We start from the raw sequence: 16,697 nt of genomic DNA, 5'->3' as shown, positions 1-16,697 counted from the left end.
ATTTGGGTTCTTCCTTGAAGAATCAACCATGTGAGATGGTTTTCTCCTGATGTGGCATCTCCTGTGTCTCACTTGTCTCATTGAATGTGGAACATAAATTTCTGACCTCCCAAATGTTCATGAGTGAAACATGAAGTGTTTCAGAGCTGAACAGTAAAGTTTTACTGCAGTTGAGAGAATCTGCTGCAGTTTGTTGAAATCTTTCAATAAAGGAAACAAGATACTTTGAAAAACGTAACGTAATCTTCTTTGAAATATTAGAGTCACTTTTTGGAATGCAGTAAGAAGATGACATCTCTGATACATCAGAATCACAATTTGAAATCACTTCTGATTGGTCGGTCATGTTAAGTCCCGGTCACAGTGGTCAGTAAAACATTGCAATCGGTCAATCTAATTCCCTCGGCACTTCCAAAAAGTGATCCGGGTTTGGCGCCCCCTGCAGGTGTAAAGTAGCTAGAGGCGCCAAATTTCACAGGCATAATGGGGGCTGAAGGACGATCACGCCCACCAACTTTCGGACCCCTACCATCTTTCCTCCAGTAGATTCTGTGAGGATCAGCCCTTTTATTTCTGGCTATCACCTCCAACCCTCGCCTGGACGAGATGATCAGAAACTGTAGCTCAGAGCTCAAAGTCATTTCCCTTCAACCTGCCTCTTAAACGCTGGATTGAAATGTAGGAATGAGAAGATGACTTCATTCCTTGATTTTTATATTCCGCCGGGACACATTCGTTTTTAATGGTTGTAACATCCTGTCATAGAAGCATCGCAGGTTCAGATAGGAACATCTAGAAATATCTCAAACACACAGCAGCAGTTAAAGTCCAAACAATCGCCAACATAACCAGCTTCACCCACAGCAGACAGAGCAGCTGCAGCTCTGCTCACAAGGAGCTGAACACTTAGTAATTTACGATTAAATATTCATTGACATGATTTACAAACAATCCTATTCTTTTCATTCACATTTTACACAGCGTCCCAACTATTTTAGAAACACGGTTGTACAAGTTCTACTCTTTTTTCTGTCTTACAGGTTGTGCACATGTTCTCATATCGATGTTTGATTTTATTTCATTGTTTTTTGTGCCTTTTATTAAAATGTATACTCACTCAATAAATAAACTTCATTTGATTTGAAGACAGATTTAGTTTTGTTTTTATAGGAAATCTTGTCGCCCCCCCCCCCTCCCCACACACACACCGTTAGATCAGGGAGTGACTGATGAAAGTGAAAATAGGAAGTTCAACCTCCATTTTGAGTCCACAGAACAGACGGAAGAAAGCTGAACAGGATTCACGGTGAGTTTTAACATGAAGATTATTTTACTGTCGGATGGAAGAATGAGCTGATCATCTGGATCGATCTGTGGATTCAGAGGCTCCAGCTGATCATCTGGATCGACCTGTGGATTCAGAGGCTCCAGCTGATCATCTGGATCGATCTGTGGATTCAGAGGCTCCAGCTGATCATCTGGATCGATCTGTGGATTCAGAGGCTCCAGCTGATCATCTGGATCGACCTGTGGATTCAGAGGCTCCAGCTGATCATCTGGATCGATCTGTGGATTGAGAGGCTCCAGCTGATCATCTGGATCGATCTGTGGATTCAGAGGCTCCAGCTGATCATCTGGATCGACCTGTGGATTCAGAGGCTCCAGCTGATCATCTGGATCGATCTGTGGATTCAGAGGCTCCAGCTGATCATCTGGATCGATCTGTGGATTCAGAGGCTCCAGCTGATCATCTGGATCGATCTGTGGATTCAGAGGCTCCAGCTGATCATCTGGATCGACCTGTGGATTCAGAGGCTCCAGCTGATCATCTGGATCGATCTGTGGATTGAGAGGCTCCAGCTGATCATCTGGATCGATCTGTGGATTCAGAGGCTCCAGCTGATCATCTGGATCGACCTGTGGATTCAGAGGCTCCAGCTGATCATCTGGATCGATCTGTGGATTCAGAGGCTCCAGCTGATCATCTGGATCGATCTGTGGATTCAGAGGCTCCAGCTGATCATCTGGATCGACCTGTGGATTCAGAGGCTCCAGCTGATCATCTGGATCGATCTGTGGATTCAGAGGCTCCAGCTGATCAGCTGCTCTGAAACTGCGTCACAGAAGTTACCAGGTTCAACTCAGGACCTAAATCCACCGAGTCCTTCTTCTCTTTGTTCACTGTAAACTTTTGGATGTGACCACTGAAGCTCTGATCATAGAGGAGCCGCAGACCGTAAAATAACCGCGTTACCGTGAACGGAAGCCGGTAACGGTTGCCGCCGTGTGATTGTCGTTGCGCCTGCAGTAGTGTAGTTACGGTAAGGTCCGGCTGCGGCCCGCCGATGGGCTGCTTCACTGACTGGAGATAAACAGGGCCACGTCGAGTCCAGTCTGACGTCATCCACAGGAAGTTGGATGGAGGAACGTCCATTTTCAAAATAAAATACCCTGTGACACCCCGGATGTAAACATCCCACCACTACAGGTGTCTACTTCCGGTCTTCAGGCAGAAGAAACGTTCTCCTGATTGTTCAATAGATTTAAAATAAATGCACCACGTGGTCTGTGGACTCAGAAGACTGAACTGAACCTGACTACATCTATTTACTATCATTAGTCCAACATTATTATTGTTATATTATTATAATATACTCAGTACAACCTAATGTACGTCTAGTTTGTTTTAATTTAAAAGAAAATCAGGTAAAAAAAGAGAAAACTAAAAACCAATATGTTTGATGTGCACATGAGAGGTTAACTTGATATCTGTAGTTTAAATGTAAAACTTGCCCACAAACATGTTGTGGAGCTGCTTGTTCTGGAGGTTATCGTGGCTCCTGCCTGGTCTTCTCTGAACATGATCTGGAGAAGTGAAATGGATCAACTGTTCACCTCATTAATTGGAGACAATGATCTTCTTATGAGTCACAGTATTAGAATTCAGACTGACATCAAAATGAAAGTCTCAGTTGCCAAATTTATTGTTTCCTGAATATAACAGCTGGAAAGGAACCAAACAGCTGACGTCACATCATATGAATATTTATTCTATTGATACTCTGGAAACGTCATGCTGTCACAAAGGTCTGGAAACGTATAATTATTATTATTATTACAGACAAGGAGGAAGAAGCTTCACATGAAGGCTCACAGTACGAACAGTTAACTGTCACAGGGGATCACAACAGCACATGTTGTGTGTACTGGATGTTGTCATGGTAACCAGGTTTCAATAAACACAACAAGGAGAAGGAGGACATGATGCTTCTGTTTATTAAATGTGATTTAATTATAATAACATTTTCTTTACAAAGAGTTTTATTTAATTTACCTTCAAACAAATAACAGTCAAAAGGGTAATAAATAATCACAAACAAGGACTGTGTAAGTGGAACAGCATTAATTAACATCAGCAAAATGAATCAATATTATTATTAATGGACAAATTCATTGATCACAACAACACTGATGTGGCATCAATATTACTGTCAGTCAGTAAATCTCCAAATGGTGAAAATATTCATCATGAATCATCACCGTAAATTGATCAATTCTTTAAACTACAGTCAAGAGCAACTATATACAACCCTGTTTCTGAAACAGTAACGATGCTGTTTAAAATGTAAATAAAAACAGGATGTGATGATTTGTAAATCACAACAACTCATATATAATTAAAAACAGACCAACGACAACAAATCAAATATTGAAACAGACATTTTTTATTGTTTAATTAAAAATATCTGCTCTTTTTGAATTTGATGGCAGCAACACGTCTCTGAAAAGTTGTGACAGGTTCAACAAAAGACTGGAAAAGGGTTACCATGGCAACAGATCAGTGACATGATCGGGTATAAAAGATGATTTCAGAGAGGCAGAGTCTCTCAGCAGTGAAGATGGTGGAGAGGTTCACCACTCTGAAGGACTGTGTTGGAAAATAGTTCAACAATCTGAGAATAATGTTCCTCAACGTAAAACTACAAAGAATTAGTGGATTTCATCGTCTACGGTTCATAATATCATTAAAAGAGGAGAGGGACCATCCAGCTTGTTATCAGCTCAGTTCTAAAGCCAGCATCTGTGATGGTACAGCGATGCATTAGTGCACATGGCATGGGTAGCTTGAACATCTGGAAGGAAGCATTAATGCTGAATGATATATTCAGGTTTTGGAGCAACATATGCTGCCATCCAGACAACGTCTCTTTCAGGGAAGGTCTTGTTTATTTCAGCAGAACAACGTCCAACCACATTCTGCACGTATTCCAACAGCATGGTTCTCTAGTAGAAGAGTCCGCTGATAAACTGGCCTCCTGCAGTCCAGACCTGTCAATCATTGAAAACATCTGGAGCATCAGGACATGAACAATACAACAAAGGAGACCTTGAACTGTTGAGCAGCTGAAATCCTCTATCAGGCAAGAATGGGACCACATTTCACTTTCAAAACTCAATAAACTGGTCTCCTCAGTTCCGCAATGTTTCCAGAGTGTTGTTAAAAGAAGAGTTGATGCAGCTCAGTGGTGAACATGATCCTGGAACAACTTTATAGAGACGTGTTGCTGACATCAGATTCAAAATGAGAATATGTTTTTTATGGCACACAGTACGTTTTTAAATAAATATGGTCATGATAACGGTCCAAATGAGGAGATATGAGTAGTTTTTAATCAGATGACCGTCGCCTCTAAACCAGCGAACACCTCCAGAAACAGAGGAAACCAGACCTCCTCTAGTTTCTGGTGATTTTGATGTTCTGAGCTCACAGTCAGTTTTGCTGCTTTACTTCACAGACTGACTGAAGATGAGTGTTTTAATGGAGGAAGAGGAGGACCGAGAAGAGTCTCCAGGATCCATCTGTCTGTCCATGAAGAGTGATCGGTCCAAAGAGGAGCCTCCAGTCTTCAGTGGTGAACCAGGACCTTCAGACTCACAGTAAGAGACTGTTAATGATTCACTTATTAGACATGTTGAGAGGAAACTAGAGCAGATTGATTAAAGTCAGTGGACACATGAAGACAGAAACATGTTTGTGTTTGCAGAGATCAGTTCTACAGACGGAGACAAGAGTCTCCAGGATCCATCTGTCTGTCCATGAAGAGTGATATGTCCAAAGATCATCCTCCAGTCTTCAGTGGTGAACCAGGACCTTCAGACTCACAGTAAGAGACTTTTATTTGTAGTAGATTAGCTTCATATTCGGGGCACCACTTTCTGTTAATCACAAAGACTCCAGATTTAAATTTAATATCGGCCTATTAAAAATGTGATCAGTCAACATAGTCTGAACCGTGACTTCTACATTCAGGGATTTCTTTCAATATCTTCCAGGAAATACACAAAAACAAGTGCTTGGTCTAAATAAGGATATTTATTGAACAATATTTACACCAAGAATAAACAGGTTGAATATTGATTGTAGTGTATGTGTCATCCCCGTAGGAGGAATTTAAAGTTAAATCATTTAAACAGACTAAAAACTTGACAATGTGATGAATAGAAGATCAAAGTTGCCTGAAAACGCCACCTAGTTAAGGAGTCTAGGTCTCCATAAAAACACAGCCTCTTTTAAAATCAGGGGGAGAGCGGCAGGAATCACCGAGACATAATTAAAGAATGGTGAGAAATATGTATTTACAATCTACAACCCATAAAATAACTGTGCAATGAAGAGGTTAAAGGTCAGTGGACCTACTACAAAATGAAAAAGAGTTCAACACCAGGTAAAAGCCTGGAGGGGATTCAGGGTCTGGTTGTTTCTTCTGGCTCTTCTGGTTCAGCCACCCATCCTCTCCAGAGTTCCTCCAACCACTATTGACACCACCGCCTGTCGTCTTTACGTCCTGCTCCCGTCCGTGGACACTTTTCCTGGTGCTCCGTCGTGCTCTCTCTGCTCCTTGCTGTGCTGCTAGCTAGTTATAAAAACATTCAAGTGAAACACCACAATGCAAATAAAAACAACCTGTGTTAAAATCAAAATAAAAGCAAATAATGATTCACAGCAAACATAAAACAAACGGTCTACACTGCAAAAAATATGGCTTACTCTCCTCCTGATGACATTTGGATCATGGATGTGATGAACAGGATGTCTGTGCTCACGGAGAGAATAATAGTTCATAATAATAATAATAATGGTTCATAATAATAATAATAGTTCATAATAATAATAATAATTCATAACAATAGTTCATCATAATAACAGTTCATAATAATAATAGTTCACAATAATAATAATAATAGTTTATAATATTAATAATAGTTCATAATAATAATAATAGTTTACAATAATAATAACAATACTAATAGTTTATAATAATACTACGAATAATAATTAATAATAGTTCATAATAATAATAGCTCATAATAATGATAATAATAGTTTACAATAAAAATAATAATAGTTTATAATATTAATAATAGTTAATAATAATAATAATAGTTTACAATAATAATAACAATACTAATAGTTTATAATAATAATAATAATTAATAATACTAATAATAGTTCATAATAACAATAATAATAGTTTATATAAATAATAATAATACGTTATTAAGAACGGAGCTAGTTCTTGACATAAATGAGAGATTATGAATTTAGAACTGGATAAATCAGCTATCAGACATCAACCCAATGCATCAAAGTGCTCAGATAGATTCTGCCTACTGGAGGGAGGTCCCATCTTTCCTGCAGACCTCCGTGCAGATGTCAGGGCTGGAGTTTGGCGTCGTGCTGTGGGTGTTCACTCCTGCAGCTGGCGTCCCGTCCAGGCTTCTTCTGCTGGTACCGTTGGGTCTTGTTGAGGACCGACTACCAGGGTGCAGTGATGCAACAGCTGTCTTTGGCAAAAAGGATCTTCTGAGGTTTGTCTGGGTTGAGAGATGACTGGACTTATCCTCACCAGATTACCAAAAACACTTCTTACAAGCGGAGCAGAGAGAATAAAACAACAGCGTTGTCGGTTGCAGGCGATAATTAAACTCAATTAAACTTAATTAAAAGTACGCGCTCTTCACTTGGCTGGAAGTTTACTTGGATTAATAAAAATACAGAGCGTGGTAACTGTAAGACGATGGGAAAGGGTGAGATTAACTGAAACAGGAAGTGACTAATAATAATAATAATAATAATAATAATAATACTAACACTAATAAAAGGTAGGAAGTGTTTATTCAGCCTGGTGCGTCTTATGATGAGAAAGCTTCGGGGAGTTTTTCTGGATACCAGCGGTGTCCTGCGTCATCACTTCTTGTGACTTCAGGATGTCCTGATGCTCTGTGTGCTGAAGAGGATGTCTCGCTACATATCGCAGAAAGATGACTTGAGGAGAAAGTTGATGAATATCTGTGTTGCAATCCTGCTTTTATTTGGTCGTTGACAGAAGCAGAGACATCCCAGAAAAACCCAAAAGAAATAAAGCTACATCAGGTGATTTGTGGGTTCAAGATCTTTAGTGCTCGACAGAAGGAAGCAGCTCATTTCACTAAAAGTAAAGCAGAGCTGGTGGAATGGAAACATCTACTAAGGTTTCACATCTTCATGTTCTGGACTGTAAACTACAGTATTTGTAATCACTGGTGCAGTTCCCATTCAACGTAGTTTGTTTGGCAGCATGATTCCTGGCTTGTGGTATTGCTGTGTAGCTTTAAAAAATTTCCCCTCGGGGATTAATAAAGTAAATACCTACCTACCTACCTTTCTGTTAAGAGAGTGAAGTTTCACCAGGATGAAGAACAGCCATCAGTCCTCGTTATCAGTCACTACACAGTTTCTGGTCTGTCCTCTGTCCTCTGTCCTCCGTCCTCTTCAGCAGAGTTTGTCCAGTTCAACGTTACGTTAATGAATGTGAACTCAACAGCTTCACAGTTCTACCTTCATTCTCTGCTCCAGGTTCAGTTAGTTCTTCTTCACAGATGTGCTACCTTGGGTCGGTCCCTCTCTGGATCCCAAATGCTGCCGCTATTTTATATTCTCCCTTCTGCTCGCTCAACCTCGTTACTACCGTAGTTTGAGGGTTGATTTGACTTCGGCACTCCAAAGTAAAAGTGCAGCTTCGGGCTCTTCTCCTTAGTGTTGATGCTTCCAGTATAATTAGCAGAAAACGTCTGATGGAGGCCGACCCAAAGTAAAAGGAAAGCTGTTCTTCAACCATTTGTAGTAGAAGCATGAGTTTGGTCACTTTTGAAAGGAAACACTCTGAAGTTTTATCCCCAACAGTCAGAGTCACTACAGGTGTTACTGGCACTGACTTATACAAGTTTGAACACACTAAAGTAGAAGGTTTTTAATTCTCACCTGAATTTTATTTGTAAAAACGTGCCTGTAAATGACTGAAGCTATGAGGTATTATCTGGACAACACAATGAGGCTACAGTATAAAATATGACCTCGTCCAGATTCAAAGATGATAACAATAATACAGAAAGGTCATGTTTTACACATGTTGTTTTTCTGAGGGTATGTCCAGTCGTTTCCAAAGAAAATGGAGACATACCAAGTAGTATGGTGGAAAATGTCCTTTATATATAAAAAAAGAACAGATCAAACTATTTACAATAACACATATGAGCACTATAAGTTTGTAAAAGGTCCATCTGACATCGTTTTCACGATAAAACTCTTAAAATTGGCTGCAGATGTGCTGCAGATGTTCATGTATCTTACATGAAAGATTGGCCCAAGCTGGTATCGAACCTGCGTACTGTTTTAGAAAAGACTTCTACACAAGGTCACACCAATACAGAGAAACAAGCGTCGTGATTGGGAGGAAATAAAGTGGAATAACATTGAAGAAACTGGATCCAACCTGGTATCGAACCAGACATCTCTGGCTGAGAGTTCTAGTCATCATGTGGCATGTCTCTAAATCACTTGACTATCACATCATACCTATGCAGACATGTACACGTTCAACACACAAAATGTTCCTGCTGACATTGTGAAAGAAAACCCAAATCATAAATGGTGCTCTGCTGCCCCCCTCTGGATTGTAACAGGAACTGAGGTTTGCTGCATTACCTGTCAGCATGGAGGAATGAACAGCCTTTACCTAGAAGTCGGCTTGTGATCTTCTACTTTAGCTTCACTTTAATAGCACAATACAGTAATATTATATGATAAGAGAAAAGCTTTAAAGGGTGTAATTACATATAAATGTATGAACATTTGTTTGTTTTGATCAGGACTGATTTTGGTTAAAAAATGAACTCTGAAAATGTTCTGGATGTATATTTGATGTGGTGTTTTGAAGCAGACAGCTTCGTCCTCTTCGGTAGGTAAGAGGATACGTTTATTTCAAAGTGATGCACAATGATTAAAAAGATTCAAAGTTAGAAGAAAGTAAAAATGTGAAAAATGGATAAACAGCAGAACAGAGCTGATGACTAAACTTTCTTCAGCTGTGTCATTGCCAGCAGGGCTGCAGAAGACAGAGACACTGGCAAACAGGGGATCTCTCTTCTCACTAAGAACTACTTTTAAAGTCAAAACTGGACCTTTTATCTCCAAAATGAGCAAACTGAGTATCTCAGATTCTGGATGTACAGATCTGTGCATTCTTTATGTTTCTAGGTGCACAAATCAGGATTTGATCACGAATTGAAGAAGCTGTCATTTCTGCTGTTGGATGAAGTTCCAGCTGATTTTTGTGTGGCAGTGAATGTGAGAGTGGAAGAGGTTCCTGTCATTGAGGTGTTTCCTGAACAAAGTGAAGTCTGCTGGTTCAGACCGGCCCACTGTGTGGAAGAAGAACCTTTTTCCTACATTAGTTGAACAAATGATGCCTGTAGAGTGAAAATGATGGTCTGGTCTCAAGTTGGAGAGAAAATTCTCTAAAGATTTCCTGAGCTGTCGTCTCTCTGTTGGTCACATGACTCAGTCTAGACGACACAATACACACCCATTATAAACCCAACACTGGTCCAAGAAGTTCATCAAACATCTGGTATAGTTTTGAGAAAACTAGTAAAGAAATCAAAAGGCCTGGAAATAAACCAAAGACAAAGATTTTATGGAAAATGCTTAATATTTTCATATTTATACCTCCGATCCAAATGAAAAGTAAAAGCACCATCGTCCTGAAAGAGCTGAACATTTTGATAGATTGATTGTTTCTGTAAGTGTACGAACTGTAGCAGCATTCACACTAATAAAGATTGAAAGATAATCATAAACCGGCACAGAAACAATAGTGTTCGGTCCGATGTGGCTTGAACCCTGATGATGAACAGAAACAGGAACCAGAAGCACCACTGCTCTGTGTCCCGGTTTATTAGAGCTCTTCTCCAGTTGAAGGAACCCAGGCTGCTATCAGAGCGACTGGAGAACAGGGAAGGACGTCATCACCTGTCTGTGGTGGGATGTTCATGCTGGGAAGTAACTGTCAATCAAAGTGTTTGTATCAATAGAAAAGTGCAGGCAGATCACAGTGTTTAATAAGACAGGGAGAGCAGTTCATGAGTTTCTGAACGCAGGACAGTGGAAATAGAAGGAAGCATCATCACTGTCCTCTGTGTCCTCTGTGTCCTCTGAGCTTCTGACAGAAACCTGAAATTCTGATATTTTTAACAACAATCAGCAAAATATTTTAGTGATCATGAAATGTGTTGACAGGGTGAGGAAGAGGAGCAGTGTGACGAAGAGGAGGGGTGTCTCTGAGGACCAGCTGTCCTGCTGTGTTCTGTGTCAGGACGTCCTGAAGGATCCCGTCTCCACCAGCTGTGGACACCGGTTCTGCAGACGGTGCATCACCTCCTACTGGGACCAGTCGGCTCCATCAGGAGACTCCTCCTGTCCCCAGTGTGGAAAAAGATCCAGAACCGGACCTGGACCGCAGACAGACAGTCAGACCAGCACTGGACAAAGTAAGACTGTCCATCTGTCTGCTGAGGACTCGGTTCTGAAAACTGGACCTGTTGTTTTATACCGTCTCGTTTGTTAGACATTTAAATGATTGTAAATCCAACAGAACTGAACCAGGTTCCTCTTCCTGTCTTTGGTTTGTGTACAGCTTCTCTTTCTTTAGTCTGACAGATGTTCTCTTCTTTGTCCAGATGTTGGTCTGCAGCAGGTTTTAGATGAACATAAGATCAGTGTGAGGAGGAGATGTGAACATGTGACTGAAGGAAGTGATGAAAGAGGAAGTAGAACCCTCCTGAAGAGGATCTACACGGAGCTCTACATCACAGAGGGACGGAGTGAAGAGGTTGATACCCAACATGAGGTGATGCAGCTGGAGACCAAGAAGAAGTTCCTCCATGATGCTCCAATCAAGTGCAACGACATCTTTAAAGCCTTCCCCGACCAGCAGAGACCCATCAGAGTGGTTCTGACCAACGGCGTCGCCGGTGTCGGAAAAACCTTCTCGGTGCAGAAGTTCTCTCTGGACTGGGCCGAGGGCTCGGAGAACCAGGACGTCAGCGTGGTGATTCTGCTGTCGTTCAGGGAGCTGAACTTGATCCGAGATGAGCGGTACAGTCTTCTCACGCTGCTCCGTGTTTTCCATCCAACGTTACAGAAGGTCTCAGCAGAGCAGCTCGCTGTCTGGAAGCTTCTGTTCATCTTGGACGGCCTGGATGAAAGCAGACTCTCTCTGGACTTCAGCAGCATGAAGCTGGTTGATGTCACTCACGAGTCCTCCGTCAACGTGCTGCTGACCAACCTCATCGAGGGGAATCTGCTTCCCTCGGCTCTCGTCTGGATAACTTCCCGACCCGCGGCGGCCAATCAGATCCCTCCTGAGCGTGTGGACAGACTGACAGAAGTACGAGGCTTCACTGACGCCCAGAAGGAGGAGTACTTCAGGAGGAGGTTCGCTGATGAAGAGCGGTCCAGCAGCATCATCTCCCACATCAAGACCTCCAGGAGCCTCCACATCATGTGTGGAATCCCCGTCTTCTGCTGGATCAGCGCTACGGTTCTGGACCACATGTTGACCACCGAGCAGAGAGGAGAGCTGCCCAAGACCCTGACTGACATGTACTCACACTTCCTGCTGGTTCAGACCAAGAGGAAGAAGAACAAGTACCGTGTACACGAGACGAGTCCACAGGAGCTGACGGAGGCTGATGAGGAAGTTCTTCTGAAGCTGGGGAGGCTGGCGTTTGAACATCTGGAGGAAGGAAACATCATGTTCTACCAAGAAGACCTGCAACGGTGTGGTCTGGACGTCACAGAGGCCTCGGTGTACTCAGGAGTTTGTACAGAGATCTTCAAGAGAGAGTGTGTGATCTTCCAGAAAACAGTCTACTGCTTTGTTCATCTGAGCGTTCAGGAGTTTCTGGCTGCAGTCTACATGTTCCACTGTTACTCCACCAGGAACAAAGAGGTGCTGCAGGACTTCCTGGGAGAAAAGTACAGACGCTCAACTCTGGATGTCGTCCTGAAGAGAGTCATGTTAAAATCCCTCCAAAGTCAGAATGGCCACCTGGACCTGTTTGTTCGCTTCCTTCATGGCCTCATCCTGGAGTCCAACCAGAGACTCTTAGGAGGCCTGCTGGGTCAGAAAGAGAGCAGTTCAACAATCATCCAGAGAACCATCAACAACCTGAAGGAGATGAACAGTGATAAAATCTCTCCAGACAGAAGCATCAACATCTTCCACTGTCTGATGGAGCTCAACGACCTCTCAGTCCATCAGGAGATCCAAGAGTTCCTGAAGTCAGAGAACAGATCAGAGAAGGAACTCTCTGAGATCCACTGCTCAGGTCTGGCCTCCATGCTGCAGATGTCAGAGGAGGTTCTGGATGAGTTGGACCTGAAGAAGTACAACACATCACCACAGGGACGACGGAGACTGATCCCAGCTGTGAGGAACTGCAGGACGTTTCGGTGAGTCCACATGTGATCATTAACGTGATCAATCAGATCAGTAGTTTGGTTCTTCACAGACACACAGGATGCATTTCTTTAGTTCAAACAGCTGATGGTCAGTTGTGTTGTTTAAGAAGCTGTGAGGATTCAAATGTAGATTGTTCTAGCTGGTTGTGATTAATGCTGATCACATGATCAAACTGTTCTTCTGCTGATCTGCAGGTATTTCTACATGATCTGTGAACCTTTCATTTGTCAGTAGATCATTAGTTGGGATGTTCCAGTCGGGTCGATCCATCCTTTTTCAACTGATGGGTATTGATGACACTGAGCTGTATTCAGCTCTGATCCTTTGTGTTACGTCAGCTGTCACATGGTGTCGTGAACAAAGAGCTCAGTTTGTGTCAGGATGGAGAGCTGAACTCTGACATGTGGAGATGTGAAGTCTGTCATGATATTAAAAAGAAAGCAGCACAACAGCCTGTAACATGTGATGCAGCATTTAGTGAGGTGGTAACAGAGCTGCGTTCAGGACCACTACAGCTATGATAGAAACTCTCAGTGAAATCCAGTCACTTCACTCAGGTCACTGATGAAGTGGAAATGAGGTTTGTATGTGTTGTCCAGCTTGAAGGTGTCTCTTTTGGAGCAGAGGCTTCTTGGTTGGACGGCAGCCTCTCAGTCCTCCGCAGTGGAAAACTCAGCTGACTGTAGACGGAGACTCTGGTGTTGAGCAGCTTCCACTTCATGGTCCATCTGGGCCTCGCTGCTTCTTGGCTTATTCCTCACCATCCCAACCAGTTTCCTCTCTGCTGAGGGACAGTTGGGTCTTCTTCCAGACCTCGGTGATGTGGCTCCTCCTCCTGGTAACTTGTCCTCATGTCCAGGTGTTTGAACTGATGATCCTGGAGTCTGCAGGTGTTTAGAAATGTCTCCCACACATTCCTGAGTCCTGTAAATCCACCATCTTCTTTCTCACCTTCACTGAGTCCTTGAACGTTTTCTGGTACTTTGTGTTGCTCAATCCAATGTGCTGTCAGTCAAACTGTGTCTGAGGTCCAGAGAAGCTCCCAGCTGTCAGTGGATCTGATCCAGCAGGACGTTAAGAGGCCTCGGCCACTTCAGAGACAGTTTGGAGATGAAGAATCTCAGGGAGTGTTTGTACAACCTGGTTTCACTTCTTCACTTCTTCACTGCTGCTGGAAGAAATAAGAGATTCTTTTATTCTCACGTTTCAACTCCAATTCAACAATAAGAAAGAAATCTTCAGGAACAGCCGGATCTCCAGATACAAACCCATTTCATCAAACGTTGGGACGCTGTTTAAGATGGAAATAAGAACAGAAGAACCGGTCGAGGCAGATGTTCTCCACCTCTGGTTCTGTTAACAGATGTTCTCCACCTCTGGTTCTGGTTCTCTGAACAAATGTTCTCCACCTCTGGTTCTGGTTCTGTTAACAGATGTTCTCCACCTCTGGTTCTGATAACAGATGTTCTCCACCTCTGGTTCTGGTTCTGTTAACAGATGTTCTCCACCTCTGGTTCTGATAACAGATGTTCTCCACTTCTGAGTCTGGTTCACTGAACAGATGTTCTCCACCTCTCGTTCCGGTTCTGTTGCTCATGTTGAACTGTTGGGTTCCTCTCTGGGATGGTCTGCGGTTCTGTTGGAAGAACTTTTCAGTGTTAAAGAGCCCTGAAATGAATAAAGTTCTGATCTGGTGCTGAATAAATCAAACTGAATTGTTTCTAACGCTGATTGCTGCTTTTGTAATAACACATATTCTTTATTCTCTCATCACAGATTAACAGGATGTAAAGAACTCTCAGAGACTCACTGTGAAGTCGTGGCCTCAGCTCTGAAGTCCAGCCCCTCCCACCTCACACATCTGGACCTGAGTGACAACGACCTGAAGGATTCAGGAGTGAAGCTGCTGTCTGCTGGTCTGGAGAGTCCGAACTGTCGTCTGGAGACTCTGAGGTCAGTTCATTGACTGCTGCTGCTGCAGTTCTTCTCTGTTCATGTGTCACACTTTAGTTCATGTTGGACATTTCTGAGCACAAATCTGAATAAACTTCAGAGCTTTCAGAAAAGTCCTGATGAGCTTCAGACTGAAACAGAAACCAAATAATAAAGTGTCTGCATGTTCGTCTGAGCACACGGGTTCACACGTGTGTTTGAACACAACACTCACACGTCCACATGGACATGAAAAGACGTGTCATGTCAACTGTCCTCCCTCCTGTCCACTCTGTCTGTGGAGAAGTCCTCTGATCACCTGACTCCAGCGGTACCAGATGGACGACATCATCCACAGCCGTGTTGTGTGAACATGTAAAGCTGACAGTGATCCGTGTCCTCAGCAGTCTGATCACAGATCCAGTCGCTGTGTTTCCTGTGTGAGCTGCAGTGGAGGGACAGGAAGTCAAAGAACCAACGTTGTTCTCAGTCGTCTGTCCCTCTGCTGGATTTCTGATGATTTCAAATCTATTGTAACATGCAGAGAAGATCAGTGAAGATCTGCTGAAACTGAAGATACAGGAAATCTTTGACTGGAGTTTGGAAGGAACTGATGATGTTTGTAGAAGGCCGACATGTTGATGATCCACAGTCACAGATCACAGAGGACAGAGTTCCTCTTTGAAGGAACAACTCATCTGTTTATCTTCATCTCCATCTTTTATTCTTTATTCAGATTGTGGAGCTGCAGTTTGTCAGAGATCAGCTGTGATTCTCTGGGTTCAGCTCTGAAGTCCAACCCCTCCCTTCAGAAACATCTGAAACATCTGGACCTGAGTGACAACAAGCTGCAGGATTCAGGAGTGAAGCAGCTGTGTGGTTTTCTGGAGAGTCCACACTGTAGTCTGGAGACTCTGAAGTAAGTTCACTGTCTGTTCCTGTTGTAGATCTTCTCTGTTTAATCAGCAGCTGCAGCTCCTTCATGTACAAACAGAACCTCCATCTTAAAGCTGTGAATGATTTTCTGTTCTCTGGTCCTGAACTCAGTGAGTCGTCCCAACAGACGAGTGTTTGTTGCAGAAAGTTTAGAAAATGTTCTCTGATGTTGTTAAATGAATGTTTGTAATGTGTGTTAAAGAGTCTCAGCTGGAAACAGAAGATCCTTTGAACTCTGATCTGTTGAAACTCAACGATTTCTTTCAGTGTGACCTCACAGATAAAGTCTGATCACTGATATTGATCCTTCACAACACACTCAGATGAAAGCACATCATCAGCTGCAGCTGTTTAAAGTATCAGTAGAGTAGTGATGGTGTAATGAGACCTGACGGAGGTGAGCTGCATCTTGTTGACCTGTGTTGACATGAAGAGGTGGATGAATGTTGTGCTGACATTTGGATGATGTCAGTAGAAGGCTGACATGATGAAGATCCTCAATAACAGAAGGACAAAGTCATTCAAACTGATCACATGATTTTACCTCCATCTTTTATTCTTTATTCAGATTGAAGAGCTGCTGGTTGTCAAAGATCAGCTGTGATTCTCTGGGTTCAGCTCTGAAGTCCAACCCCTCCCTCCAGAAACATCTGAAACATCTGGACCTGAGTTACAACGAGCTGCAGGATTCAGGAGTGAAGCAGCTGTGTGGTTTTCTGGAGAGTCCACACTGTAGTCTGGAGACTCTGGAGTAAGTTCACTGTCTGTTCCTGTTGTAGATCTTCTCTGTTTAATCAGCAGCTGCAGCTCCTTCATGTCTCATGTCCATGTCTCCTGTCCATGTCTCCTGTCTCATGTCTCATGTCCATGTATCCTGTCCATGTGTCCTGTCTCATGTCCATGCCTCCTGTCCATGTCTCCTGTCTCTGTCTCATGTCCATGTCTCCTGTCCATGTCTCATGTCCATGTCTCCTGTCCATGCCT

At 42.7% G+C, this 16,697-nt stretch overlaps 1 protein-coding gene across 1 annotated transcript in view; it reads left to right on the top strand.

The window, feature by feature from the left end:
* Positions 1–1,231: 1,231 nt before the first annotated feature.
* Positions 1,232–16,697, top strand: part of LOC138213532 (protein NLRC3-like) — a 28,413-nt gene continuing 12,947 nt past the window's right edge. The window contains exons 1-8 of the mRNA XM_069174695.1: positions 1,232–1,306; positions 4,797–4,938; positions 5,046–5,165; positions 10,619–10,869; positions 11,059–12,835; positions 14,622–14,798; positions 15,514–15,696; positions 16,282–16,464. Of these exons, the coding sequence (XP_069030796.1) occupies positions 4,808–4,938; positions 5,046–5,165; positions 10,619–10,869; positions 11,059–12,835; positions 14,622–14,798; positions 15,514–15,696; positions 16,282–16,464 (2,822 nt within the window). The 5' untranslated portion in view covers positions 1,232–1,306; positions 4,797–4,807. The remainder of the gene's footprint in view (positions 1,307–4,796; positions 4,939–5,045; positions 5,166–10,618; positions 10,870–11,058; positions 12,836–14,621; positions 14,799–15,513; positions 15,697–16,281; positions 16,465–16,697) is intronic.

Source organism: Embiotoca jacksoni, unplaced genomic scaffold (genome assembly GCF_022577435.1).
Source record: "Embiotoca jacksoni isolate LCO1_2020_lvr unplaced genomic scaffold, fEmbJac1.0.p SCAF_60, whole genome shotgun sequence".
Lineage (NCBI taxonomy): Eukaryota > Metazoa > Chordata > Actinopteri > Embiotocidae > Embiotoca > Embiotoca jacksoni.
Note: the sequence above shows the minus strand (reverse complement) of the source record. Positions and strands in the feature narration are given on the sequence as shown.